The sequence below is a fragment of the Chaetomium strumarium genome (assembly GCF_033439665.1).
Source record: "Chaetomium strumarium strain CBS 333.67 chromosome Unknown B0T15scaffold_1, whole genome shotgun sequence".
NCBI lineage: Eukaryota > Fungi > Ascomycota > Sordariomycetes > Sordariales > Chaetomiaceae > Chaetomium > Chaetomium strumarium.
In genome coordinates this window covers 5,434,321-5,460,818 of record NW_026944429.1, presented here as the reverse complement: position 1 = coordinate 5,460,818, position 26,498 = coordinate 5,434,321, and the positions used below count along the sequence as shown (strand labels likewise).

At 53.4% G+C, this 26,498-nt stretch overlaps 8 protein-coding genes across 8 annotated transcripts; 4 read left to right on the top strand and 4 right to left on the bottom strand.

The window, feature by feature from the left end:
- Positions 1–1,863: 1,863 nt before the first annotated feature.
- On the bottom strand, positions 1,864–3,839 carry B0T15DRAFT_520165 (putative integral membrane protein). The gene is made up of 5 exons (XM_062868482.1): positions 3,298–3,839; positions 2,860–3,226; positions 2,671–2,788; positions 2,548–2,612; positions 1,864–2,474 (listed from the first exon to the last, which is right to left on the bottom strand). Exons 1-5 carry the CDS (start codon positions 3,463–3,465, stop codon positions 1,942–1,944), a joined length of 1,251 nt encoding a protein of 416 aa, XP_062726807.1. The 5' UTR covers positions 3,466–3,839; the 3' UTR covers positions 1,864–1,941.
- Positions 3,840–10,861: 7,022 nt separating this feature from the next.
- Positions 10,862–11,379, top strand: B0T15DRAFT_489658 (uncharacterized protein; the record flags this gene model as incomplete). Its single annotated transcript, XM_062866616.1, has 3 exons — positions 10,862–10,878; positions 10,966–11,332; positions 11,359–11,379. The coding sequence occupies 3 exons, from the start codon at positions 10,862–10,864 to the stop codon at positions 11,377–11,379; spliced, it is 405 nt and encodes a 134-aa protein (XP_062726806.1).
- Positions 11,380–11,430: 51 nt separating this feature from the next.
- B0T15DRAFT_489657 (uncharacterized protein) lies at positions 11,431–11,879 on the bottom strand (the record flags this gene model as incomplete). Its single annotated transcript, XM_062866615.1, has 2 exons — positions 11,431–11,753; positions 11,819–11,879. The coding sequence occupies 2 exons, from the start codon at positions 11,877–11,879 to the stop codon at positions 11,431–11,433; spliced, it is 384 nt and encodes a 127-aa protein (XP_062726805.1).
- A 1,865-nt stretch (positions 11,880–13,744) lies between these two features.
- On the top strand, positions 13,745–14,924 carry B0T15DRAFT_489656 (uncharacterized protein; the record flags this gene model as incomplete). The annotated part of the gene is made up of 2 exons (XM_062866614.1): positions 13,745–13,987; positions 14,757–14,924. The coding sequence occupies 2 exons, from the start codon at positions 13,745–13,747 to the stop codon at positions 14,922–14,924; spliced, it is 411 nt and encodes a 136-aa protein (XP_062726804.1).
- A 3,653-nt stretch (positions 14,925–18,577) lies between these two features.
- B0T15DRAFT_59200 (aminoglycoside phosphotransferase) lies at positions 18,578–19,822 on the bottom strand. Its single transcript, XM_062871104.1, has 3 exons — positions 19,781–19,822; positions 19,546–19,665; positions 18,578–19,489 (listed from the first exon to the last, which is right to left on the bottom strand). The coding sequence occupies exon 3, from the start codon at positions 19,472–19,474 to the stop codon at positions 18,662–18,664; it is 813 nt and encodes a 270-aa protein (XP_062726803.1). The 5' UTR covers positions 19,475–19,489; positions 19,546–19,665; positions 19,781–19,822; the 3' UTR covers positions 18,578–18,661.
- A 1,006-nt stretch (positions 19,823–20,828) lies between these two features.
- B0T15DRAFT_59216 (uncharacterized protein) lies at positions 20,829–21,563 on the top strand. Its single transcript, XM_062871105.1, has one exon. It carries the CDS (start codon positions 20,950–20,952, stop codon positions 21,454–21,456), a length of 507 nt encoding a protein of 168 aa, XP_062726802.1. The 5' UTR covers positions 20,829–20,949; the 3' UTR covers positions 21,457–21,563.
- A 1,155-nt stretch (positions 21,564–22,718) lies between these two features.
- B0T15DRAFT_499059 (uncharacterized protein) lies at positions 22,719–24,770 on the top strand. The gene is made up of 5 exons (XM_062867330.1): positions 22,719–23,246; positions 23,332–23,494; positions 23,556–23,642; positions 23,720–23,883; positions 24,004–24,770. Exons 1-5 carry the CDS (start codon positions 23,074–23,076, stop codon positions 24,566–24,568), a joined length of 1,152 nt encoding a protein of 383 aa, XP_062726801.1. The 5' UTR covers positions 22,719–23,073; the 3' UTR covers positions 24,569–24,770.
- B0T15DRAFT_520147 (DnaJ domain-containing protein) lies at positions 24,771–26,414 on the bottom strand. Its single transcript, XM_062868481.1, has one exon. It carries the CDS (start codon positions 26,352–26,354, stop codon positions 25,014–25,016), a length of 1,341 nt encoding a protein of 446 aa, XP_062726800.1. The 5' UTR covers positions 26,355–26,414; the 3' UTR covers positions 24,771–25,013.
- Positions 26,415–26,498: the final 84 nt, after the last annotated feature.

Sequence of the window (26,498 nt, the reverse complement as noted above, 5' to 3'; positions counted from 1 at the left end):
CCTTACCAGAAGTCTATGTGCTCGCACTTCCTGTCCCCCTAGTCACCCACCCTAACCTGCCGACTTTTGACAGTGAACGTCTCGCAGAACCTAGTCCGGGACTGCTGGCTTTGCCAAGTAATATGTGCACATGTTCTCTCTGCGGCTGATCCGATACATTATGCACCGGTCCACAGCTGAACGAGGGCCTACGGGTCGTAGACTTCAGGGGTGATGAGCAAGGCAGGTTAATAGCGTTCGCCTGTGAGCAAGAATGCTGTGGTGGGCTTCGGCGTGGTTCGTCCAACACCATGGTGAAACCTGTATTCCTGATCATAGATGACAGCGTGGGTGAATCGGTGGTAATGACGATCTCGACCCGGCCGAGGTGTTCGAATTGATTGTCTGCTACCTGAGCATCAGGCCCCAGACCCGAGAACCAATTCATAATTAAAGAAATGTTGCGTAGATGGCCCGTTCAATAGGCCCAAAGAAAACTCCCTCCGGTCCCCCTCCACCCTGCGTTTCCCCCAGCCTTGCATTCTTCCATTGCCCATCAAACCTAGGTTCAGAGAATAAGGCTGTGCAATTGTACCGCATTAGACGCCATATCCATGACACTTGTCTTGAGGAAATGCTCCATATCGTCCTCGCTCAAGTCAAACTCCACCCTCTCCAAATCCGAGGCCATGATCCTGCCGTCTACAAGCTGAAAGTTCCGCTATATGGAGATCGCTGTGATGCACGCTAAAGGCATGGATGGCTCGGTAGCATGACTGCAGCAGGACGGATAGCTGCTCTAGCGTTAGCGTCGATCCTTCCGGCGACGCCAGCGAGACACCTGGTAGATGCTCTAGAAGGAGGGCGGTACAACGAAGCCCTGCAAAGGTTTCAGGCGGTGGTAGGCCTGCACCTCGGTATCAAACAACTCCCTCTCTATAAGTTCATCCTCCCTCACTTCTGCGACTTTGATGCCGGGAGCAGGTTGAAGAGACGGCCAAGGGCGCCCGCCATCCTGGAGGGGTGAAGTTGTAAGGCGAGAATATGGGGGTGCCGGGAAGAGAGCATCGTGGCGAGGGCGGAGACATAGCGAGTTCTAAACCAGAAATGCTTTGTATTATGTCAATCAATCAATGAACAACAGTACAACTGCGACTACTGTCATCCGGAGATGTACGTACAACTAGCTCTGCTAGAGCTGGGGCTTTGAATTTGATTTGGGGAGCGGGAGCGGCGCGTCGAGCAGCAGAGAGGCGGTAGCGGTCCGGTTCATCATTAGGTGGTATCTGAACGTGGGGAGTCGAAGTTCATATTTGCCCATGCGGAGAAGCTGACGGCTGTGTGCTGGCGGCATCCATGTGTATTGGACGGGTGACTCTTCGAGCCCTTCGGTGTGTAACTGTATGGTTTGCTGTTTCGATTTTCGAAATGACGGTCGGCTGTAGACAGCAATCCAATTAGGGCCACTCAGGTGAAAACCTAGGAACAGATGTGTGGCCCAAAGTTGCAAGCCGCCCTTCGAGAGTGAATGCCCATTGTCTCAAATGAATCACCACGGGGCGAGATACTCTCCCTCAATGCCAGAAAGCATCAGTCTGACAAGTCTCCTGTGCACCAATCGAACGTACTGCTCTGGGTGTTCAGTAGAACCATGGCCCCCGACTCGCCCAAATTGAGAGACCGCTGAAGAATTTGCGGCCATGTTCGGTCAGAATTCCGACGACAAGTGGCTAGGCTGCGGCCATTGCCTGGCACCTACGCAAGCCCGGGCCTGGACCAAAAGATGGTAGAGTGCATAACGCAATGCATGTAGAGTGGCCAACGGGGATGGACCAGCAGTAGGTGACGGGCTCAGGTTGTACGGTAGAGACAACAATATAAATAGCGGCGCGCGACAGCAAACGGAGTGAGGTACCTGGGAAATGTCGAAGGATTCCATGATGGATCACTATGAAGATCACTTTATTTAACGTCCTCAGCCTTCCCGAAGCTCCCAATCTCATAACACATTTTGACTATACCGCCACCCCTCCCAGACACAGGCGATCCCCCGCCGTCACTCACGCCCAAGGTAGCGGTACTACTCCCGGCGGCCGGCGCCAAGATACTCCTCTCGCTCCGATCATCGTCCCTCGCACCGGGCGCCCGTCCCTCTTCGAGCCGAGAAGCGCCATATTGATTTAGGTCGCGACTTTGTGTGAGGTCTTGATTAGGATTAGGATTAGGATTAGAATTAGGATTGATCCTGTGCCCCGCCCGGCTGACGGCACCGCCGCGGTTGTTGTTCGCGCGCGCCGCAGCAGCCCGACCGCTGTGCCCGCCGCCTATGGAGTTGTGTATGCTCAGACTCGCGTTGCTCAGGTGGAGGGTTGGCTGGCCGGAGCCGGCATCGCGGCGGAAGCTCTTGAAGAGGTGGCGCATCATTGGGATGGAGGCGGCCACGATTGTTAGGGCCGGCTCCGCGAAGCCCCAGCAAACAAGCGGGAGGGAGTTATCTATCGGAGCGTGGGCGGTTAGGGGCTTATCCGGAGGGGGAGGGAAGGTCGGTCGAGATGAAGAGGTGCTCACAGCTGAAGTCGCCGTCTCTGAGGAGGGGAATGGTGGTCATCTTGACGATGCATATTATGCCGGCGCTGGGACACACCAGGTGTTAGTGTTCGGCAAGGGGGAGAGCCCAGAGCTAGCACTTACAAGACACCCATGCTCATGGCAATCGCCACGCCGATTTTCTCTCTGTTGTACATGTCGTACCTGAGCAGGAGCCGCCAGGGCAACAGCGCAAGGGCAAAGTCGCAGAACGCCGAACAGGCTACCACGGGCGGCGCGTTAGTTAGTACCATCCTTTAGCGGCGTGACTTGAGAGGCGGGAACTTGTCGTACCGCCCACAAACTCGCTGTAGCTAACCGTCGCGGATGCTGGCCAGCATTCTCCAGGTAGCAGCGGATTCCACGTCTTGGCCGGTGGGTTGCATGACACCCAGAAGGCCACTGCGCTGAAGTAGTGCGTGGTGTTGAGGAGGACGAGAAGCGCAATGATGAACCGCTTCATCCAGCCATCGGTCAGCCTGAGCAGCGTTATGCCGAACGACGTCTTGCTGCAGGCCACGGAAATCACGGACGTGGTACCGGATGTGAGGCTATTGATGCCCAGCGTTACAATATTTTCTAGCGGTATCTGGTAGTCGTGCAGACCGAATCCAAGACGGCAATTTGCCGTCGACGTTGCGCAGCTGACAAGAAGCGTCATCTTGAACCAAAAATACTATGTTAGATTCCGAGACATGTCTTTTTCTCTGCGTCGAGGGCGTGGGGCCATACCCAGGCGGCAATGATGAAGCAGTCATCCCACCAAAGCCCCCGGCTGCGCGTGAGCTTGCTGTAGAGTCGAAGGCCTAGGAAGACGCTTGCAAGCGTGGTCATAGGCCACAAAGCTGCGATAATAGTCCGTCCGCGGGGATTGGTCGCAAGGTCAACATAGACGACCATGGTTGCCGATGCACAGGCGGTCTGGTCCGGCGGAGGCGTCGACCTTGAGAGCAGGGCAAAGGGTCCAGCATCGAATTATCCGAATCATGGCCATCCGTTTTGCCGTTCCTCATCGCGTTTTGCAGCCCTAGGTCATAACTGGGGGACTACTAGTAGGTAGTTACTGAGCCCCGGGTGACAGTCGACGAGAGCCCAAGAACTTCTGGTTCGAAGGAGCCGCCGTCGCTATCAATTGGGGAACTAGGCTTGGGAAATATCAGCCGACCAGCTCGAAACCTGCGGCCGATTTTGCAGCGCGATCCCCACAAGGCCAAGTCGACGTCAAATTTGGGCCTTGACGATTTGTTGCGCGGGATGGGGGCGGTATATGGATCCGCAGCTTTGACTCCTTCGAGCAATCCCCGATCTCTCCGGCCCGACACTTAGGGTCGCAACCCGAGCAAATAAGGCATCAAAAAGATCGCCTGCCAAGATAGGTATCCAGTTTTGGTCGTACATGTACTGTATAAGTACTGTGGAACTATGTAACTGCTGTGTACCGAACTTTCCCTACCTCTACGGAGGTTACCGGCAAAAGTTTTCCAAGTGGGCCAGGTACTGGCAAAGGTGGCCCACCACCCCCTCGATGTACCTTCGCCATGACAGCGCGTCGCATGCGCAACAGTCATCACCAACACCATCACCTTCAATGGAGCCCCCCTCTACGCCACCCAGCCAGCGTTTCAAGAGCTGTGATCTTTCCCGCGATGAGCGGCTTCAAGTTCAAACCCTCCGCAATTTTAGCCTGTCGTACGATCAAATCGTCGTATAACTTGGGCTTACTTACGACCAAGTTGGACATACCTACCGCGCTCCAAATGTTACGCCAAAAAAACGCTCTGGCCGACCTAGCCTTCTTAATCCTAAATAGATTAAAGAGCTAATTGCCTTTATTACCTCCTCGAAAGCCTCTCGCCAAATACCTTACTCGAAGATTCCTCTTACTCTTAGTTAGGATTGTTCAAAGTACGCCATCCGTTATACTCTTCGCAACGCTGGCTTTAAACGTTATATTATATACCGAAAGCCTCCGATTACTGAGAAGAACCGACAACTCCGCCTTAACGACGCTGTTAAGCGTATATACTAGCCCCTCAAGCGATATTACGAAATCCTCTAGACCGACGAGACCTGGGTAATTGCTAGTACCCATCGAAAGGTCTAGGTCATACGCCGTCAAAATGAAGCATACAATCCCACTTGCATTGTCGAACGCAAACTACGGCTAAAAGGATAGATGTTCTAGGGGTCGTACTTAGTAAAATATAGCAAAGGGCCTTCTCTTTTTTAGGAGAAAGATTAGGGGACGATCACTTTAGAGAAATATATAGAGAGAATAGTCCCTCTTATTAACGGGTGGTTTTATCTCTATCCAGGTCAGGTATTCATATATAACAATGCCTTTCCTTATTCTATGCAAGTGATATATAAGAAGCTCGAGGCTCGAGGGATCTCTGTTTATTCCTATCCCCTGTTTAGCCCTGATTTGAATCCTATCGAGAACGTATAGAACTAGATAAAGGATTATATTATAGCCAACTACCTAGCAAAGATATTATACGATCAACTGCGAGAGGCAGTACGCGCTGCATAGGATATAGTCCCTAAGGAATTTCTAAGGGAGTATATAGATACAATGCCCATACGGCAACAGGCAGTTATTGATGCCAACGGAATGTATATTCCTTTCTGAATTGACTGTTGCGCATGCGACGCGCTGTCATGGCGAAGGTACATCGAGGGGGTGGTGGGCCACCTTTGCCAGTACCTGGCCCACTTGGAAAACTTTTGCCGGTAACCTCCGTAATAGACTCAGTGTAAACGATTCGGTTGCGGGATATGTGCCCGTGTATCAGCCAGCCGTACTGGGCTATGGAGGAAGAGATAGAAACCTGACCTGCCGGCTTTTCCTTAACAAATTTACGTCCGATGACGCCAACGAATGAGATACTTAAGGTACCTCTTTCAAGCGCTTAAGTGGACGCGCACCCCCTTTCTCGCCAGATGAACTGCATTCTACCGCTGCACGGTTAAGCGAGCAGGGAGCGAGCGGGAATCCTGGTCCGCGCGGATATATCCGGGCATGCGATTGGCCCTGTCGATCAAGACCCACGACACGGCCGGTGAGGAACGCATGGAACATCAGACGACCAGCGGTCTGTGCGCCCTTCTCCTTGGCATCGCCAGTTCGGCTTCGATGCCATGGCGCCGCATCGTCATCAGCCTCCACAGCTGATCGCATAGCTTCTCCTGTTCTGCTTCACTTTCTAGTCTTTCAAGTCTTGGTCGCTACAGGTAGTAGGTTACCGGTTCGTGGTTAAAGTTCAGGTTATGGCTTATGACTTGGGGGTATCGGAAATAGTAAGGGTTAGGGCTATTGTGCGGTGCTTATGTCGGCCTTTCCTCCTCCGCAGGTTTCATCACTTTCAATTTCTGAGGAGGACTACTACTATAGTACCTTAAGCATCGGCAATCTGGGAGGAAAGCTGTGGAACGACTTGGTATTTGCATAAAAATAACTTCGCTTAACAAACCAGGCAACTGCCAGCCTTTACCTAGTACCTTACGAATCACGATATATCATATGGCTTAACGTATATGTTAAGTTATGGATACCATACGTAAGGTAGGTAGTAGAGTTCTCGCACCTTCCCAGTCTGTCTATCTCTGCTGAGAGTAGCGGAATCAAGGTAATTCCGCTTCCTTGGTCTCCTTGGGTTCTGATCACATTTCATTACCTGGTGCGCTCCAGCTTGAATGTGAAACCCTTCCTATTTCGATTCGGATACATGATCCTCCTCGAGACCTCGACATGATAAGGCAGACACAAAGGCATATTCGAGGTCTTTGATGCCAACACTCCGCCGCTCTTTCATAAGAAACATTGCTGTGGATTCGTTCCTGGCGTGTCTTCCTTTCGGTCCTCTGTATTTGGAGTCCAGCGGCCCGGCTGCAGCCCATTGGGAAGAAACTCAGAAGACAAGGGAGAACTGCACTACCCAGATCAGAGAGGGCTTCTTTTTTTGCTAGCCTTTTGTGATTTTCGAGCTATTATTGCAATGAACTATGACAGCTCAACCACACAGTCCCGTCATCAGTGTCCATGGTGCCGTTACTTTGAGGTAGGTAACCAGCGGCACGACTTCCTAAGTACTTGCCATGGCAATTCCCGGTCAATGTCAAGCTCAAGGTTGGCAGTAATCTGGTCTGCGTCTCAGGACTACCTTGCCTTCACTACCTTATGCAGGAGTGCTTACAGCAAACGAAGAGGCGAGCTTCGTGAGTAAAGTACACCCAGTGTGGAGGAAACTTCTTTATGACCCAAAACCCATATGTTTCAGTACCTTAAAGGTTAAGATGAGTAGGTAAGTACCGGCCGAGCAGGACTGAAGGACATCATTTGATTCTGCACATCCATCGTTGTTTCCTTTCTCCCACCCTTGAAGCCTGAACTAAACGGCAAACAAGGGTGCCTTTGGCACTGGGGCTAAGGGGGAATATGATAGAAACTGTATACAATACTACCAAGACTAGGTGCCTACGTAATTCAAACCTTGATCCAGGTGGTCTTGGTACATATTGCATAATACGAGATGGCTATGGACTAAGGTAACCTACCTACCTAGGTAGGTACCTTAGGTAAGGTACTAGTATGTCAAGAGCATGGCATAGCAATCCCACTGTACATCTCGGCCACCATGTTTCTCTATACGCCCTTCATCCAATCTAGGGGGTTCTCCATTCTTACTAGAGAACAGCGTGCAATTGCTTAGGGAGATGCTTAGCTCTATCTGTGCTGACGCAACAATGAAGCATATGGATTGTCCGGAACGTCCAGTGAGTCGGGCAAGCATGATCTAACATTGATTGTACATCTCCTGTCGTAGTGTGTGATGCCGGATGGCCGAGCTCCAGGCAGCGGCTCTGCCATGATTACACGCTCGTAACGTTCTTGAGCAAGATGAAACTGGTTCAGTACGGGAGAGAAGGGCACGTACGCAACATGACATACTAGACAGCTCCTACCGGTCTGCCTTCTATACCTTACATAGCTCTTTCGAAGAGATGGCAACGTGACTGGGGATATTAACAGCCTCCGGAGGGGACGAATCATGGGGTCACGCCTTCTCTTAACTCCCGCACTCACTGCAGCACCCAGCAAGGGTCCTGCCCGGACTGTTACGAGGGCTGCCGCAGGGGAGTTCCACCGTTCTTGGTGGTTCATTCTCCGCTCCGTCCTTGTCATTCGCCGCCTCTTTCCCTTTCCGGTTTGCTCTCTGAGCTGCGGCCACTCGTAGACGACCTAATTAGCCCTCGACAAGTCCCCACCGTTTCTCTGGAGTGCCATAGTTAATTGTCTCAAAGTTGCGGCCACTCGTAGGGTTCACATGGTCCAACCCTACGACCTAATTAGCCCTCCACAATTCCCACCGTTTCTTTGGAGCGCCGGAGTTGACTCCTCACCGACCTGTGACTGTCAGAGGCTTCCGCCATTTCTCTCAGACTTTCGCCATTCTTCCACAGACCGCTTCTTTATTCCCATTCCCATTCTTCGTCACAACCTTTCAACCCAGGAGAGAAAGGTCAAGAATCCTGCTTCGAGCCCAGGAAGCGTGGTATTCCTGAAGAAGTCGTTGTGTCGGCCAGGCAAAGAGGTATGTTCACTGCTTCACCTGTCATTTCCTCTTTTTCCCATTGCCGCTGCCTCCACCACCGATTTTTTTTCCTTTTTACTTCTTCGATACTCCTATTTCCGTCCCTGCTTTCTCCATCTCCGCTTCGGAAGTTTCCTGTTTCGCCCATCAACGGCCCATAGTATCTCTGCTTCACCTAAACACCACTTCTTCCATTGCTTCCTCGATCATCGCTTCTCCGCCATTAGCGCCCTGTCAATCAGGATAGTCACTGGTTCTTCTATCCTCGATTCGTTCATCAGCGCCTTATTCAGCGTTGGGCCATCTATGATTGCCACCTCCATCATTGCCTCATCCAAACGCGTCCATTAAACGCAGAACTTGGGCGGAAACTGATAGATACTTAGAACAGAAAAGCTCTCTGTGTGTACGGGGGCTGGCCACATGGACTAGCAGAGCAGCCTCGAGACTCTGCCCTGACCGCTGCGTCTCGGATATACTTGCCCGCCAGAAAAGGCAGGCTGTTTTCGCGGACAAGGTTGTCACGGCGATTCAGAATCTGAAAGGTGATCAGGGAGAGTAAGGTTTTGATGATCAGGAGCTTCTCTGCGAACAAACTCTCAAGCAAAAGCTCGGGAAAAGATTGCGCTGGCCGCGGAGTGTCAGAGCAGTCGTGTCTGAATCTCGTGAAGCCGACACGGCGGGATTGTCAGAATACTGGGAAGCCTTGGAGAAAGCCATCCAAGAAAGAAAGGTAAGAGCTAATCTGAAGACCAAAGGACGGGATGAGATCGAAAAGCTGACTCTTTCCAACATAACAGGCAAGTTGGAATGGAAAGACAGAAATGCCTCCCAACAGACAGGCGAGAAGACGGGGTCCCTTCTCCAAGTGACGGGGCAGACCGAGTGCTCGGTTTGGCACTCCAACCCCTTGGCTCAAACTTCAGGAAGGCTGAGCTCATAAATCCGTTATCCGCCTTCGCGACCACGTTGAGGCTGATGCCTCCGGCGGGTTTCGGAATATCGAGGTTCTGCCCAACGTCACGGGCGAAAGTGCGAAGCCGAAAGCCATGGGCTAATTCCAGTAAGTGAGTTAACCTTTCGCCTAGGCAGTCTTCCCAGGCACTCACTAACGTAGCTTTAGAGCTTCCCCCCCCCCCCCCCCCGGCCCCCCAGGAGAGCACACAGGGGTGGCAGAATACCCTCTACCTCTCAACTTGAGCTTCGTCGATGACGATAAGAAGACTCTCCTTTGTATTACTCTCTGAGCAGCGCGTGCGCCTTCTTCCCGACCCGAGGAAGCAACCAAGACCACGCCGCCGGTCAGACTTACTACGTACTGTATTCGAGAAGAAAGTCGACCAATACACCCGCCGCCCCCACACGCGTTTACTCCGGAGCAGAAGTCGACCTTGTCTGGAAGAACTCAGCTCAGCATACGCATCCGTCAACGCAAGTATCCTCGGCCGCCAACACATTGAACGGCACAAGGAAACCGTCAGACACATCTAGGTTTGACAACCTGATGCCAGATATTCAAGCATCGATGAATGACACCAAACCGACCCCCCCCCCCTCCCCAGCGTTAGCCCCCTGAAGCTTCCAACTAGGGATCCTTATGCGAAGGATCGACCGTCGCCGCTAAGCGCCCGACCTCCTCGTACGGGAGATCGCGGCTATGATCCGCGCATTGATTCACTCGTCCAAAATCCACGCTACGCTGCCCGAGGAAGGTCTCCCTTCCCCTCGCCCGCGGTGAACTCTTCCGCTCCGGAGAGTCTGTCCGTCCAAACACCCAGTGACATTCTCCCGCCAAGCACGGTAGCGCTTCCTTCCCTAGCCCTACGGTCTGCTAGCTTACCGGAGCGAATGGCGGACACGTAACAAGAACAACATCACTCGCAACAGCAATAAGAACACCAGCATCCTATGCCACGGGGCCCAGGCCTAGAACTAGGCCCCAAACCCACCCGCTCGCAGTCCCAGCCCCGGCCCCAGCAACGCGAAACCCCCTCGATACCCCCACCATCACCACCAACGACAACGACACCAGCGACGACCACGCGCGGCAACTACAAAGCATGCGGCCTGCCTATCAAGGGCAAGTCCATCTCGAGCGCCGACGGGCGTCTGACGGGGCGCTACCACAAGCCGTGCTTCGTGTGCTCGACACGATGATCCGCTCATCCTTGTCCAGACTGCGAAGGGGCTGGCTCCCTCATCGTATGGCTGTGGTGTCCGAATCCCCACATGTCTTGTGTGTTTGTAACACCTGACGCCAGCATGTCTTGCTTTGTCAAACGCCCCCGCGCCGGGCGGAAGTGTTAAAGGAAGCAGCTGTACAGCTTTTCAGCACTGGACTTGCATCTCAATGATGTAACGTCTTGCTGGTGTGCTGCGTTATGGTGGTGTTCTCGAGTCGTCCCTTCAGACTGCGGGTTGCCATCAAGGAAGCGTCCAAACAAACAAAAAAACAAACAAACAAACAAACAAAAAAAATAAAAAAATAAAAAAACAAACCAAAAACAAAAGAAAGAGAAAGAGAGAAGAAAAAGAAAACCATCAAAAAAGAAAAGAAAAAAAAGGGAAACTTCTCGGTGAGAAGCAGTATTGGGCGCATGAAAAAAGATGCTGTGGGATACTGTTGTGTTCCTCAAAAGGGGGAATGTTATGAGCTGTACCAAAACGATGCGGCATCAAAACGACGCTGTGGGAATACTATGATGTTCCGCAAGAAGGCGTAAGCCGTAAGAAAGAAGATACTGGTATTGGCAGCCGCATCTGTACGCCTGGTGGGTGATACAGGGCTACGGCTTATTTTGGGCAGAGGGAGGCGCTCGAGTCATGGGAACTACCGCAAGTGGAGAATTAGGCCTGGCCTCTCAGAGTCCGAGATTCAACGCATAGTTGAGGACTCTGAGAAGTATGCCGAGCAGGACAAGGAGCGCAAGGCTGTCATCGAGACTGCCAACCGCGCCGACAGCGTTGTGAACGACACCGAGAAGGCCCTCAACGAGTATGCCGACAAGCTTGACAAGAGCGAGGCCGACCAGATCCGCGAGAAGATCACGTCTTTGCGGGAGTTGGTTGCCAAGGCCCAGTCCGGTGAGATCACTGCGACCGCGGCCGAGATCAAGGAGAAGACGGATGAGCTCCAGGTGGCCAGCCTGAACCTGTTCGACAAGATGCACAAGGTCCGTGCCGACTCCGGCGAGGCCAGCCAGAGCACGGAGGGCACTGAGGGTGAGAAGAAGGACGGAACTGGTGAAGTAGTTGGAGAAGGGCCAACGACTTACAAGAAGAGCACGTTGGGGTCAAGCTTTGGCGTATCGTCGACCAAGCTCACGCCCTTGATGGCCCCCATGACATCCTGGAGGCACTCGCGAAGCAGCTTGCTCTTGATATCGACAATGGTGGCTTTGTACTTGCCCTCCCAATCGAAGGTACGACGAACGTGGAAAATGAACTCATCGTATTGGGCGTCTACTATCCCCTCGGCCGTGTCTTGGAGTTTGTAGTTGTGGATCGTGTCGTCCCAGACTTGGTCAACGCGCTTGTAGTCAAGTTTGCTGGCCTTCTGCCGCTTTTTGTTGTCTTTCTGCTGCTGCTGCCCGTCTACGAGGAGGCTGGGGTCAATGCCACCGATGTTGGGGTTTGCCCGACGAGAAGTCCACCAATACCGGCAGCCTGCGTGCTCGGAAACCCAAGACCAAATTTCTCGTTCATCGGAAGACGACCCATTTCGATGTCCTGGCCAAGTCATTCTAGCCCGGGAGCGAGTGGTTCCAGGATGAAGGATGGCGTTGATGGGGTGCTGTGACAGGCTGGCAGCAAGCATCCCCCTTCTCGTCTACTGAGACACTCCGACCCACTATCCCCTCCAGGCACACACAACACAGGTCGTCGCACGCACCCGCCATCAAGATCGTGTGCCAATGGAACTGCAAGTGTCAATCAATGAGCTGATCCAAGGTCATTATCGGGCACCGAAAAGGCTACCTCAATAGTCTTCGCCAGCCAGTTGGAGAAGGTGATTCCACGATCCTCCGAGTCTTCAAGCTCCAAGTATCCCATATCTGGCAGAGAGCAGTGAAGGACTCCGATTCCCAACACGGGACCAGTGGTCGACACAAGAGACCTGTCGTCACCTTCGCTTCAGCCACTTACTGAGCGCCTGTCGGCCACCCCGAGGCTCCATTGTGCGCATCCGGCCTTGGTCCGTGAATAAGCACCACTCTTGTTGGCCGCCTCCCTGAACTATTCGCGCAATGGGTGCTTGTCCAGATCCGGCTATTGTTTGTCGCACTTGGTCACAGTGTCTCCGCGCGTCCTCAGGTGCTTACTCCAGAGGGAGACAACTCCAGCGACACTTCCGGCCGAAACACTTCATCCTCGGCACGTTTGGCAAAACGGAACGACCAGTTCAGGGCACTGATGACGGCCAAGCTCCATCGACCCGAGCAACGACCTCGACATTGGCAACAGTCACAGTCGACGCCGCGCATTATCCGTCAATGAGAGTCGCTGTATGGGTATCCGTACAGAAATCTGTTTACTGGACTCCCGGTATGGGATACTGGGATCAGGAACTACACTGCCCACATCCTCTCCCCATGAATACGTCTACGACGGAGTTGGCTTTGCGGGAACGCCTGGGCCAACGACCATGGGCCCGCTCAGACGGCTTGGTGCAGGCTCAGATATCCTTCAATAAGAACAACAGGCGGCAAGAACACCATGATCGAGTTAGACTCGACGGCAGCCAGCTGCTATCAGAGCCATCCAGTCGGAACTCCCCCCGTCTACAGAATCCTCTCAGCTCTGTATGAGACCTTCTGGACGGGGGAACCTCCACGGTCGCGTCCCGGAGAGGAGAACGGCGTTGTCTTTCCAGGCTGCCGGACTAGAAAGGGGCTACCAGTATGGTCCCGGGGTACGACTATCCCCTGACCACTTCACGAAGATTCCAGGTCGGAAGGTTCCGATGCGCGAGGATGGGCCTTCCTCCACATGCAAAAGGGAACTTCCCCACTTCACCCTGCGGAAGAAGTCCGGAGCCCTCGGTCTCATCTTCCTTCTATGTCCGGTGGATCCGTGGCTGTTCTGGGTTCAGTACGACATGGTGTTGGGTAGTGTTCGGATGGAAGAAGGAAAACAACAAAAAAAGGGGCGGCGCACTGTGACGGTGGCCTGGTTAAGGCGCCGGGTTGGAAAGGGATTCGTTGGTGCGGGTCGAGAAGAGGCTACGCGAGGGACACGAAATCGTAAGTAACCACGGCTAATCTTGAGCCATGGAAGTTCATCATTATGAAGGCTGACGGTCATCTAGCTCAGGTTACGCCATCCAGTGCTCGCAGCGTTCATGCGGGACTACGCGGTTCTCGACATCGAATGGACCCCTTTTCTCGCAACCGCGAGGGCATTACGCCCCGGGCTATAACACTCCCGGAGGAGCTACGTTCCCGGGGCTTTTATCCCATGGCCTTAACCTTAGGGACAGAACGCTTGACTTTCTCCTATTGTCCCTAGTACTAGCCTAGGATGTTCCGAAACCAAAAAAGCCAAATCGAAACAACAAAACCAGAGAGGAAGAACAGCTGTCGAACATGTCGAAACATGTCCTCGAAGGGATAGAAATCCAAATCCATCGCCACGACTCTGGGCAGCACGTGACGGGACACAGCTACGACAAAGACGACTTCGTGGCCTCGGACCAGGAACTGGAAGAGGACGCCTTCGACCCTGTTCCCCCCCGTCGCCGCCCTCCGCCAAAGCGGCGGCAACAAACGCTGGATGAACTCGGCCCACCCATTGCTAGCAACACATGCTTGAGAGCAGGCATCGACGACGTTCGTCGGGACATCGGTTGCTTTTAGAGAATGTTGAACCATGTTTCATTTTCATCCACACACAGACGCAGAACGAGTTTGTTCGCAGCTGGACCGTGGCGCTCCATAAGTATTCGAGGGGGCAATTGGAGTCAATTGTCCAAAGAAGTGTACAAGAATGTCGAGTCAAATGTTCGGCGCTCCCTGACGACTTGACTTTCCTGGAAATCGTCAACCACGACATCGACAAGACAACGTAACTTCTTTACGGACACAAGACCACCCTGAAACCTAAGACGCTCAAGTTCGCCGACGTGGGCAAAAGGAGAGTTGTCAGGCCTCGTGGGGTCCCCCTAGGTCCGCCAAGGGGTTCCCTACGAGCTGGCGCCAGATGTCTGCCATGCGGGCAAGGCGGCCTGGCTGTAGACCCTGAGCACGATCTTGCGGCTCCCCGCATGGGTTAAATGTCTGAATACCGGTTCAGCAGGCCTTTACGCCTTGGCGTATTGTCGTCGTACGAGTGTTCTGTGGATGCGATTGTATGGTTGTTGTACGATTATTGGTTGTTCGACTATGGTGTTTGTACGAGGATGGTGGTTGTGTGATTATGGTGGTTGTGTGATTATGGTGGTTGTGTGATTATGGTGGTTGTGTGATTATGGTGGTTGTGTGATTATGGTGGTTGTGTGATTATGGTGGTTGTGTGATTATGGTGGTTGTAAGAGGGGAATGTTTGAGGACCTGTAACCTGTAAGATGGTGATGTCTGAGTACCCTGTGAGCCCCTCGAGGACGGCGTCGCCGAGGGCTCGTCCGGCAGGCACTGTGCCGCCATATGCGGCATCCACGCGAAGGTGATTGAGCGGGCCGGGGTGGCGAAGCGCGAGTGGGAGCATACCAGTCGCTTGAAGGAGAGCTTGGAGCGGGCCAAGACGGGCTGCTATAACGGCATGTTTTGACAAGCCGGACCATTATCGGATGGAAGAAACCGGAAAACGGGGGCTATGAGCTCACCGTCAAGTCAGTCTCCTCGTCAGGATGAAGAGGATGAGGATACATAGGACGGGGAAGTCAAAAGGCTTGAAGACGCCGATGGTATGTTTCCCCTTGATTCAAACTTCGCTTGATAATAAGCCCGGACTAACAAGATACGCAGATGCCTTGGGGGATCTCGTGATTTCCGATGATTCTGGCGTGCCATCCAGGTCGAAGAAGAGGAAATTCGCCTAACGTATCTTATCAGCGAGCCGATCATATCAGCGAGCCGATCAATTTCCACCACACCAAAACATCTATCCTCAATTACAATACACTAACACTAGGAACCAACTATAATTACATCAGAAACAGCTGAATCAGACCCTTCTGCAACTTCCTGGCACGTACGTACATTATGGCCAGGCTTGCCGCACATACTATAGCACCGAACCTTCGTACGACCCCCCCTTGTACCACCACCGTCCGGCTGCGTTTCTTGTACCACCTCCCCAACTACGGCCTTCTGGTCTAGTAGATCCTTTGCATCCTGTACTGCAAACGATCCTCTAAGCTGCACGCGTGTTCTTTTGGCTCTCCGGCGCTTGCTTAGTGCCTCGTTGGCCTTACGGAGCGAAGAGACCTCTGACCGAAGGAGGGCCACCTGGTGTATTATGGCCATTGTACCCTTAGTAAGTTGATCCACAGCACCTAATATTAAAGTTAGAGAGCTGTTTTAATGGTTGGCAATGCGAGTCTTGATAAGTGTTGACTGCGATTCGGCTTCTCGGGGGTTATATGGTGTCTGGAAGACCTAGGGTTGCGCAGTGCTAGGTCGTGAGGTTGGAGGTGTCGGTGTACGAAGCTTTACGTCTAGCGTAGAAAGGACCCTCTCTGGATCGTATGGTACTAGGCCAGCCCCTGCAAAGCTACCCTGTATGTTCTTCTCCGTTATAGAAGCAAAGAAGGCCTTGCGAAAGCCGCAGAGGAACTCGAGCTTGCTGATGTAGTTGATATACGCGCGTATTAAGTCCTCAATCTGGCGACCGTATAACTGTTTCAACGGCCTAAAGCAGCCAACATCGAGTGGCTGGAGCTTGTGGGAGGAATACGGAGGCATGTAGAGCGTGATAATGTTATTCTCCTGGCAGTAGAGCTCGAATTTGGTAGAGTGGTAGCTTTCGTGGCCGTCGAGGATCAACAACCGCTTTTTGCCCTTTATATAAGGTGCTATATAGAAGTCGAAGTGCTTGATCCAATCTAGGCCTACTATATTAGTAGTCCAGCCGTTATCGGTAGTTATAATGCGCCAGTTTGCTAGGAGGTTGCACTCGGTATACCAGTTGGCGAGGTAGTATTGCGCGGCCAAGATGATAAAGGGCGGGATAGCCTAGCCAAGCGTATTGACTCTCTAGATTACCGTTGCCCATTCGCGGTTATTAGGCTAGGCTAGTTTTGTCCTACTACGGCCATCCGAGGTTGTAACTACTATACCCGGGCAGATCATACCCATTATAAACCCAGTCTCGTCAAAGTTATAGATATTATCATCTACGATACTATACTTGGCCTTAGTGTTTCGTACGAGCGCAAACCACTCCCCAATAATCCTTGGATCCTCGCACTTAGCCCTCTGGTAATTGTATCGACAGGCATAACGCGTATAGAGCTCTGGCTGGCGTTTAAAAAACCGATGTGCCTAGAGCTTGCCAACAGGGGGCGCGCTGCGTTCGCGTAGCAGATGGTTGGCCATATCTTCCACCCCACTTAGTCTAGGTGGGAATGCGCGTGCAGATAGCTCAATCACATACTGAACTATCGCCTTCTCTTCTAGATTGGTAAGCTTACGCGAGTTGGCTGGAAGATCGCGTCGTGTAAGCCGGCCAGTAGATCGGTTATGGAGGGTTGTATAGGGTACGTCGTAGAGCTTAGCTGCGGCTCGGAGGCTTAGTTTTTTGTTGTTTTGACAAGCTTCAAGTGCCAGGATTACCCTGGCTTCTTTTGAAGGAGAAGGCATGTTAGATTGTAGAGAAAATTGATGTTGGGTGTGAAAATGACGCGTTGCGGCAAAAAGTGATCGGCTCGCTGATATGATCGGCTCGCTGATAAGATACGTTATCTTCAACTCTACTGCCACACCCGAAAGACCAATCTCTCCATCACCCATTGGTCCTGACCTTCTCTCTCGTCTAAGCTGAAACAAGCAAACTCAGAGAAGAACTTGAGTCCAAAGCGGCAGCGATGGCCGATTTGCAGAGGACACTCGAGGATGTCAAGGTCATGTAGGATATCCTGTCTTCGACAGAGCAAAGAGTGGATGTACGACCCAGACAATGTACAGCCTAGCGAGTCAGGCTCCTGGATGGCCCTGCCCACACAGAGGTCAACAGGTCCGAAGCCGAAGCCCAAGCCGCACACGAAAGAGCCAGAAGAGTAACCCAATTTCGCGGAGCCGCAAGCTATCACAGCCCTTCGGAGTAGCGGGGATGACTGTTTCCATGTCGGAGAAGACGTTGGTCTTATTGGCACAGCTCCTCCTCGCAAATCAGGTTCAGCACTACCAGTACGGCAGCGGCATCATTCCGAAATTCAACCCGACTCATTTCGAGGACCCACCAAGACGCGCGATTCCAACTGCGTCTGGCGGGCTTACCACGACGGCGGGAGGGATGGGGTTCGTATAGTCACTGTACAGAACTGACACTCCAAAAAACAAGGAGAGGCGGAGACGTGTTTATTCTGTCACTTCCCGAGGGTGGAAAGGTCTCGAGCGAGGGAGTTAAAAAGACAAAAGAGAAAAACCAGAAAAGAAAAGGAAAAAGAAGAAAAAAAGAGAGAGAAAAATCGGATATTATCATGTATAGATATATACTGCTCAGGAAGGAAGGCCAAGAAGTGACGAGGAGACAAGGATGTCCGGATACTGTTCTTGTCCTTGTCCAACAACAAAATTTTGAACAAGAAAAGAAAGAAAGCGAGGCAGGGGAGGAAGGGTAGGCGTAGACGGCGTCCGTCGGCTAGGGTCATCCCTTGTCATCACCAGCCCGGTGCTCCTGCTCAAGGAACTCATCGAGAACGCCATTGATTCCGGAGCCATCTGCATCGACATCCTAATCTCGCAAAACACGGTTGACAAACTTGAGGCGGGAGATAATGGCCACGGTAGATGACTTGGAGTTGCTTAGCCGCCCAGGCCGTACGAGCAAGCTTAGGTCCCTTGATGAACTGAGCGCTCTTGGTGGGAAGACGCTGGGATTCCATGGAGTTGTACTATACTGTCAACGAAACAAGAAGGGAGGATCGACAAACCAGCCAGGCGATGCCTACAACCAGCAGACAATATCACAATCCCGAGATCACGCAGGAGTTGACGACGAGGGCGTCAGTTGCAACTGCAAGAATTGAGCCGAAAACGAAGAACACGGACGAGAATTTGGGACGGAATCACGCCCCCCCTTGCTGCCTTCTCTATAAAATCAGGAGAGAGTCTGGCCTTCCTCTCGCATACTCTCGCCAGAACAAGATGAAGGCTTCCCCTTTTGCTGGCGGGTAACCTGCAGAACGACGATGGGCATGTTCACGCCAGTTACAATTAATCAGTTCTTTCTCCCGCTCTCAACTGCCTTGAAGAGACCTAGATAAAGTCTCAATACATTGCCCTGGCTGCATGCTCGTTGAAACACCGCTCTCTTGCTATCTTTACGCTCGCGGTAGAACACAGTCATGGCGATGAAGCTCTGTCGTCTCGCAAATCATCTGTCGTAAGTCGAAAAAAGCCGAGATCCCGCGGCCTCGCCTCGTCGTACAGTCGCTTCCCGCCGACCCAGTCGAACTCCCTCCAGAGTGGCAATTCAAAAGACTCTGGGAAATACCCTGCGAACTCCCAGTCTATGATCCCAACTATTTGGAACGTGTTGGGGTCCACAATGATGTTCTGCGGTGCCAGATCATTGTGACAGAGCACGAACTCGTCGCCATCCGTCGTTATTCGTGGCCAGGCTCGTCGGTCGCGACCATAGATTCGTGATGGTGGGAAAACGGGAAGAGTAGCGTCTACACTCCCAATATAGCTTCGACGGAGAGAACGGAGTTGAGGCAGAATGTCCGAGTTCATCTGCGCTTCGACTGCTTGGACGGCGGCTGCCCTCGACCCCTGCTCCACGTCCAAGAGAAGTACCCCGTTTGTAATACGAGTCATCTCGAGATGCAGCAGTCCATCCTTGCTATATAACGAACAATCTGGCACAGGTATCGTCGTGTTTGACGCGATGAATTGGAGCGTGGCAGCTTCGTTTCGCAACCGTTCTTGGGACCACCAAGGGTACAGAATCCTGCCGTTCGGTAGACGTGGAAGCTTGTCTGTCCTCCGCTCGCTTTTTACGACGCTGTGTTTTCTGATGATCACACGGCGTTCCCAGGTCTTCCACATGTCTTCTATATCCTCCGGGGCGTCGCTGTTGGAACCGGCCGCTTGCTCGGTCTGGCCATGATCGAAAGAAGGAGAAATATCTGTGCGGTCAACGGCGGTAGTCATGACGACTCGGACTGGCTAGGCTGGTTATTAAAACGCGGTCATCCCGTGCCAAACGGAGATGGAGTCGTTACCAAAGATCCTTCAGCAATGAAAGAGTGGCCCTTTCCAGGTCTCGAAGGGTTGCAGATTGAGCGCTGAGAGCAGATTGCGGTGGAAAACACCTCCAGGTAATGAACAAGTGCAGAGCTCCCCTGTATAGTCTCAGCTGCTCAGACCCAGCTATGGCGCAGGTGATGTACCGCAGGGACCCGGGCCACCACCATGCTCAGCAGCTCAGGCACTTTCAACCAATCAGAACCCACTTACAACGCCAGCGAGTGGTCAAGAAGAAACCAAAAGGTGGAAAAGAAACGCTGAGAATCAACAAAAAGACGGTAAGCGCTTCCTAAGAGCATCAACCCATGGATACCGGTACTAAAGAGCAGATGAACAAGCGAAACCTGTGACTCCAAGTCCACAACGATCCGACGTCTGTTCATCCGGGCATCCCGTTCAACCCGAACCTGCTGCGACTTTGTACTCGGCAATGGAACGACACCATTGTCTCCAGTTTAGGCTCACTCGAAGGCTTTCACGAGGCGGGCGTTCCTGTACGGGAATTCCTGTACTGAAAACCTGTTCATCTCTGGATCCCCCTGTTGGCGACGTGGAGCGCGCATGCCATGCGATCAGCTACCACCCCCTATGAGAGTTTCTGTATGGAAATCTTTACAGAACTCTCTCTATGCAATTCTCCGTACGGGACCCTCTCTGTAAGGGACAACTCTGTATGGGAATCTCTGTTTTGAGATCTTCAGTACAGGGGAAGCTTTGAGGGCCTGACTCACCACCTTCGCGTCTTAACACTCGACCAGAGTCTGCTATCGCAGGGCAATTTCGAATGGTACAAACCCCATCCATAGGAATGGCACCCTGATCCTGGACGGCTAGAGTCTGATCAACCTGGCGATCTCCACCAACACAGCCAACGGATGGCGTGGGATTAAGCTCAACAGCAAGGTCACCGAGTATTGTACAAAACGTACACAATCTGTCTGGATGATCATGGGAGTGCCTGTATAGGCATTTGTGTGGATGGGATCCGGCTGGCTCCTGGTCGACCCAGAGGCTGACAAGGAAAACGATGACCGGTTCAACGCCGATGTCTTCCCTGAACGAGATTGGCAAGTCTCTGTCTGCCCGGAGCGGCTTCACAATAGCGGTCAAGTGGTTTGAGCGGGCGAACACGATCATCAACGCCCAGGAAACGGAACAGCTATCGCGAGAAGGCCGGGAGCTCTGACGCGGTTAACAACAACATTTGACCACGTCAGCGATGAAGGGAGCGACAATGAAACCGTTAGCAGCGACGACGACAGCAACGATGATGAGGGTGATCTCCCTATCCCCCACATCCTCGATGTCCCATTGTACGACATGTTTCAACCCAGCCGTTCCTTTGTGGGGGTATCCTGTATGGGATCGTTTGTACGGGAATGTTTGGATTGAAAGTGTCTGGATATCTGTCGATGTCCCGATATGCGACATGTTCAACCCGGCCATGGGTCAATCAACATGTACAAGTACATGGAGCCGGCGATCCCCGGATCTCACCACCGACTTGTGGGGATATCTGTATGGGAATGTTTGTACGGCAATGTTCGGATCAAATGCCTGGGTACTTATCTGTCGATGGAATCCGGCTGGCTCCCGGCATGTTCAACCTCGCGGTCGACCCAGGCCGCCGCGTTCTGGTCTGCGGATCCGACACACCGGGTTGTATCGATGACATGTACATGAAACCGACAATCCCCATCTGCGACACCGATCCCTACATGCCCCTTGCCTCATGGCGTGTCTCCATCCCCCACTTATCAAACCCGAGGCAGCCGACCGCGTCCTCCTCGTCCCAGCCCGCTTCCTCGCCGCTGTTGGGATGCTGTATCCCGACGCCGAGTTCACGGGGTTGTTGGCCTGCGTTCCAGATCTGTCTGAAACTTTGAAATGGAAGTTCTTGTACGGGACATTTATGTATGGGCATCTCTGTATGGGGGTGTGTTCTCTATGGGAGTGATTCTATGGGAATGTCTGGGTGGGTTATTTATTCTGTGTGGATGTGAAGGCCAATGATTCTGTTGTCTACCAGGCACTTATGATGTCAACGTTGAGCCCTCAAAGGACGATATTCTCTTCAAGGAGTAACAGCACATCCTTGATCACTGGTAGTTGGAGTCTTTTCTCTCGCTTGTGTACTCTACCCCTGAGCGTTGTGACGCGACTGGTATTGTACGGGGATCTCTGTACGAAAGATTGTGTGACGAATATTCGGTTCCACGATCGAGCATTCCATCAGAAGTGAAGAAAGGAGGTGCACGAGCGTCGCATACTACTACTAGTACTAACTCAGTATAACTAAGGTAGGTATGTTCCAGTCCTCTCGGCGCTAGCATATCTCGTGGTAGCGTCCAGCCGGCATTCCCTCAAAGACCAAGTCTGCTAGCCAGAGAGAGCAAAAGGCAGCCCTGCACTCCCAAATCTGCGGCTCAGGATCCTGAATACGCTCGATCTATTTCACTCAAACGCCACCTCGCCACGCGGCAATGTCAAAGATGGGGATCCATTTAGCTCTCCGGTACTGAACTTCCCATGAAGCGAGTCTCTTGCCGAGATGGCTTGCCGGAAGGGCGGCCTTATAAATCACCTTACACGTCGCCTAATTCTTAACGTCTCTTGTCCTGCGTATCCTCAATCTGGCCCTGGAACGTGTGATTCTCCCGAACGGGGCATCAACAAGCAGACGACATCTGTCAACTTCATCCCCGTCATCCTGTAGCCCATGTATCCAATATGCTTATCCAATATGCTCACAATTAGAGCACTAAAAGCGGACGACATTGCGACAATTGCAAGCTCCTTCCTCACTCGCCATGGAAGCTCAAAAGTCTGGTGCTCGACCTGCGAGCGGTAATGAAACCGCGGAAGAGCCGACAGGATCCCTTTTCGCCAAGCATCACAAACAGCAAAATAGATGAAGACGCTGCCAAAACCGGAATGGCGACATTGCAAGTCAGCCATGCTTGGGCCTTTCCCAGCCAAGATGGAGTGCACCGAGGTCAGCAGAGAGGATCTATTCGATCCAAGCAGGCAGACGCAACTTAAAAGTCAAAGACGGCATTATTGTCACACATATTGTTACTATTCGCCAAGCGTCCATATAAGTGGCACGACAGGACAGCCTCTTCCCCACGACAATATGGATATTTTACCCCGGATTTGGCCGCTGATTTTCCCGGACCAGTCGGCAGCATTGCGAGCCGTCTGGCTTTCCCAACATGTCGGGTCCCATGTGCCGGTGACCAGCCTTCAGCCCTTCACCTATTTTCTCCAGCATCCAACATCGCTGCTCCATGGCATCTGCCGGGATCCGAGAGTCAGATTTAATTTGCCGATCCTGGCTAAGGAATCGAGAGAGAGAGAGGCAGACGGGGCCAGGGGGAAGATGAGATAAAACGGGCCAAGTGCCTGGTCGTTTCATTGAAGGCTTAAGTCTTTTGGTCCAGCAGGTCTTCCTGTCCTGTCTGTTTGTTGCCAGCCCGTAACCTCAACTTGGACGCTTGGCAATGGCCCGGCTCTCGCTTGTTGCACTGCTCGCAGTGCCCTGGCTCCTCCTCGCCGGCCTCGCGTCTGGCGATGCCGTGCTGGACCTCCAGAACAAGGGCAGGCCCAGCATCGACGCCCAGATCGCCAAGTCGACAACATGTACGAAGGACAAGCTTCGGGTCCGCCGGGAATGGTGCGTTTGATAATCTCATATACTGATCGTACCAACTCAGGGGGGAATAATGAACACGCTGCTGATCTGTGGGTGTATGTTTCAGGGGCGACATCTCGGCGGCCGAGAAGAAGGCCTACATTGCGGCCATGCTCTGCCTCATGGAGAAGCCGTCCAAGCTGGACCAGACCAAGTTCCCCGGGGCCAAGTCGCGATACGATGACTTCGTCGTCGTCCACATGAACCAGACCATGAACATCCACGGCACCGTGCGTTGCTAGTACACCGTCTCTTCTAAGACCCACGCCAAGGTGCTGACCGTCGCATCAGGGAAGCTTCCTGTCGTGGCATCGTTACTACACTTGGTCGTTCGAGCGAGTGCTCCGCCAAGAGTGCGGGTATACCGGCACCCAGCCGGTAAGCATTTCCTTCCTCCCCCTTTTCCCCATCGCACCCGCCCGCTTTTGCTGACGCCTTCACTCGTAAACCGATAGTACTGGGACTGGGGACGCTGGGCCCAAGACCCGGAGAAATCGCCCATCTTTGACGGCAGCGACACCTCGCTCAGCGGCAACGGCGAGAAGATCCAGCACCGCGCGGCGGCCGGCATTCCCGCGGGCAACGGAGGCGGCTGTGTCAAGACCGGTCCTTTCAAGAAGTACACATCCAACTCGCAAAAGCCCCATCCCATATTTAGCACAAAATTTGAAAAAGAAAAAGATGAAAAAAAAAGAAAAAAAAAAAAAGAAACCAAAAAGCTAACACACCTCATCAACAGCATGACAGTGCACCTCGGCCCGCTCTCCCCGGCGGTCGACCCGGCCCCGCCGCGCAACCCGCGCCAGGACGGCTACGGCGACAACCCGCGCTGCCTGCGCCGCGACATCTCCAACCAGCTCAGCAGCCGGTACACGCGCACGCAGGACATCGTCTCGCTGATCACCTCCTCCCGGGACATCGGCACCTTCCAGAACGCCATGCAAGCCGCTGGGGGTTTCGGCGGCGGGTTCGGCGGTGCCGCCCCGGGCGCCGCGGGCATGGGCGTGCATGCCGCGGGCCACTTCACCATTGCGGGCGACCCGGCCGGCGATTTCTTCACCTCGCCCAACGACCCGGCCTTCTGGGTGCATCACGGGATGATCGATCGGACGTGGACCATCTGGCAGAGCCAGGAGCTGGCGAGTCGGGTGCAGGTCATTGCCGGCGGGTCGAGCATGATGGGCTTTGGGAGGCAGCAGAGCCTGGATGACGTGGTGGATTTGGGTGTCGTGGGCGATAAGGTGTGGAGGATTCGGGATTTGGTGAGTGTTGTGGATGGGCCGTTCTGTTATGTTTATGAGTGAGCAGCAGTAGGTTGTCAGGGGCTGGGGTTGGTAGGTCGAGCTTTCTGGGGGGGTGATATTACCTTAGTAGTGAGTAGGGACGTATTGTACAGGTCCTGCCGAGGTTGTTGTCTACATATTCTTCCTGCTGAGTCGTGCCGTAGCTATCGTCTTCAGGTGCGGCTCACGTCATGGATTCGAATCCTCTCCGAGGGTTATGACAAAGTTGCTGCTTTCGCTGATGTTAGGCCTAGCTACGAAAATACTAATTCCCGGATAGGTTGTTGAACCACTCCCCCTACAGGTCACAAGGAGTCCGTCCCAGTCACTGTTGATGTCAGTGGCAAATATCGAACCGGCTTTATATGCCAGCGATTCTTTTCTCATACCCGTCAAAGCCCACTGTGTATGCATGCACCTGAGAGATCTACAATTGCCCACTCTAATGCAACCCGAATATGTCCCCTCACGCAACAAGCGCCTTGACCTCTCCCTCCTTGATTTTCCCAGCCGCCACGAGCCTCTCGACCTCCTCCTTCCAGACACTCTTGATCTCGTCCGCCACCTTCAGCCCGTTCAGCTTGCCCGCCAGAGCGGCAATCTCGTCGGCATCGATCTTGGCCTGCACCAACTCGACATCGCCCAGGACGGCATCGATGGTCGCCGCAGAGGCATCGCCCTCGACAAAGTAGTTGGCGTCCTTGACAGACCCGCGAAGCACACGCTTGTTCTTCTTGACAGCGTTCTTCGCCGCCTCCTTGGCCTTCTTGGCCGCCTCGCGGTCTGCCTTGGCCTTCTCCTCGGCCTCCTTCGCCGCCTTCTCCTCGGCCTCCTTCTTCAGACGGGCCTCCTCCGCAGCCTTCTTCTCGGCCGCCTCGCGCTCGAGCCGCTTCTTGTTCTTGGCCGCGTTGGCCTCCTGCCGGAAGCGCTTGATGCGCTCGTCCCCGGCGGAGCAATCGTCCAGCAGCTTGCGCAGGCGCGCGTTGTCCTCGGCCTTCTTCTTCTTGCGCGCGTTGGCGTTCTTGCGCTCCATGTGCCGCTTCTGGTCCCGGTTCTCGTTGTCATCGGGCACGTCCTCGTCCAGGTACTCAAACGTCCGCCAGCTGTCGAAGTTGTACCAGAAGTTGTAGAAGTTCTCCACCTCCTCCTTGGTCGAGTTCTCGTCGCCGAACGACGGCACCGGGTGGACCTTGCTGAAACGGGCCTCCGACTTGAAAACGTTGCCCCACAACTTGTAGTAGTTGCCCTTAGCCAACTGCTTCTTGGTGGGTGGGTCGACATCCGCCTCCTCGTCGACCGAGTCGTACTGGCGGCGCTTGACCGGGTCGAGCAGGATCTCGGTGGCCTTCTGGATGCACTTGAAGAAGTTGTCATCGTCGGCGCGGCCAGCAGCAGCCTTCTTATCCGGGTGGTGCTTCAGCACCTTCTTCCGGTGAGCACGCTTGATCTGCTCCTCGGTGGCCTTGTAACGGTACTTTGAGAGACCGAGCACCTTGTAGTGGTCCTGCGTCTTCCAGTCCTTGGCGTCTCGTTGCAGCATCATGGCGTCCTCGGGCTCGCTGATCTCGCTGTCGTTATCATCCTCAACCTTCTTGGCCCGCTCCTGCGCCTGAATCCGGTCATCCTCGGAGAAGGTACGCTTGTGGCGGGCGCGGCGAGCATGGGCGAGGAAGTACGGGCCGACCGGCTCGAGCGTGCGCTGCGATGCGCTCTCCTTGGTGATCTTGCCAATCACCTTGAAGCCGTTCTCGCCCTCCCAGCCCTCCGGCAGCACGGGCAGTGGAAGTGGTACGACGGTAGCCTCCATTGTGCTATGCTTGTGCGTGGAAGGTCTGGTAAGTTCCAGTGTTGATGGAGGGGCAGTTTTTCGGTTGCTAAGAATTATTTTTTTTCTTCGGTTCCCGGGCCAGACCCTGTCCCAGTCAGGTCCACTTTTGCACGGCTTGCCCAA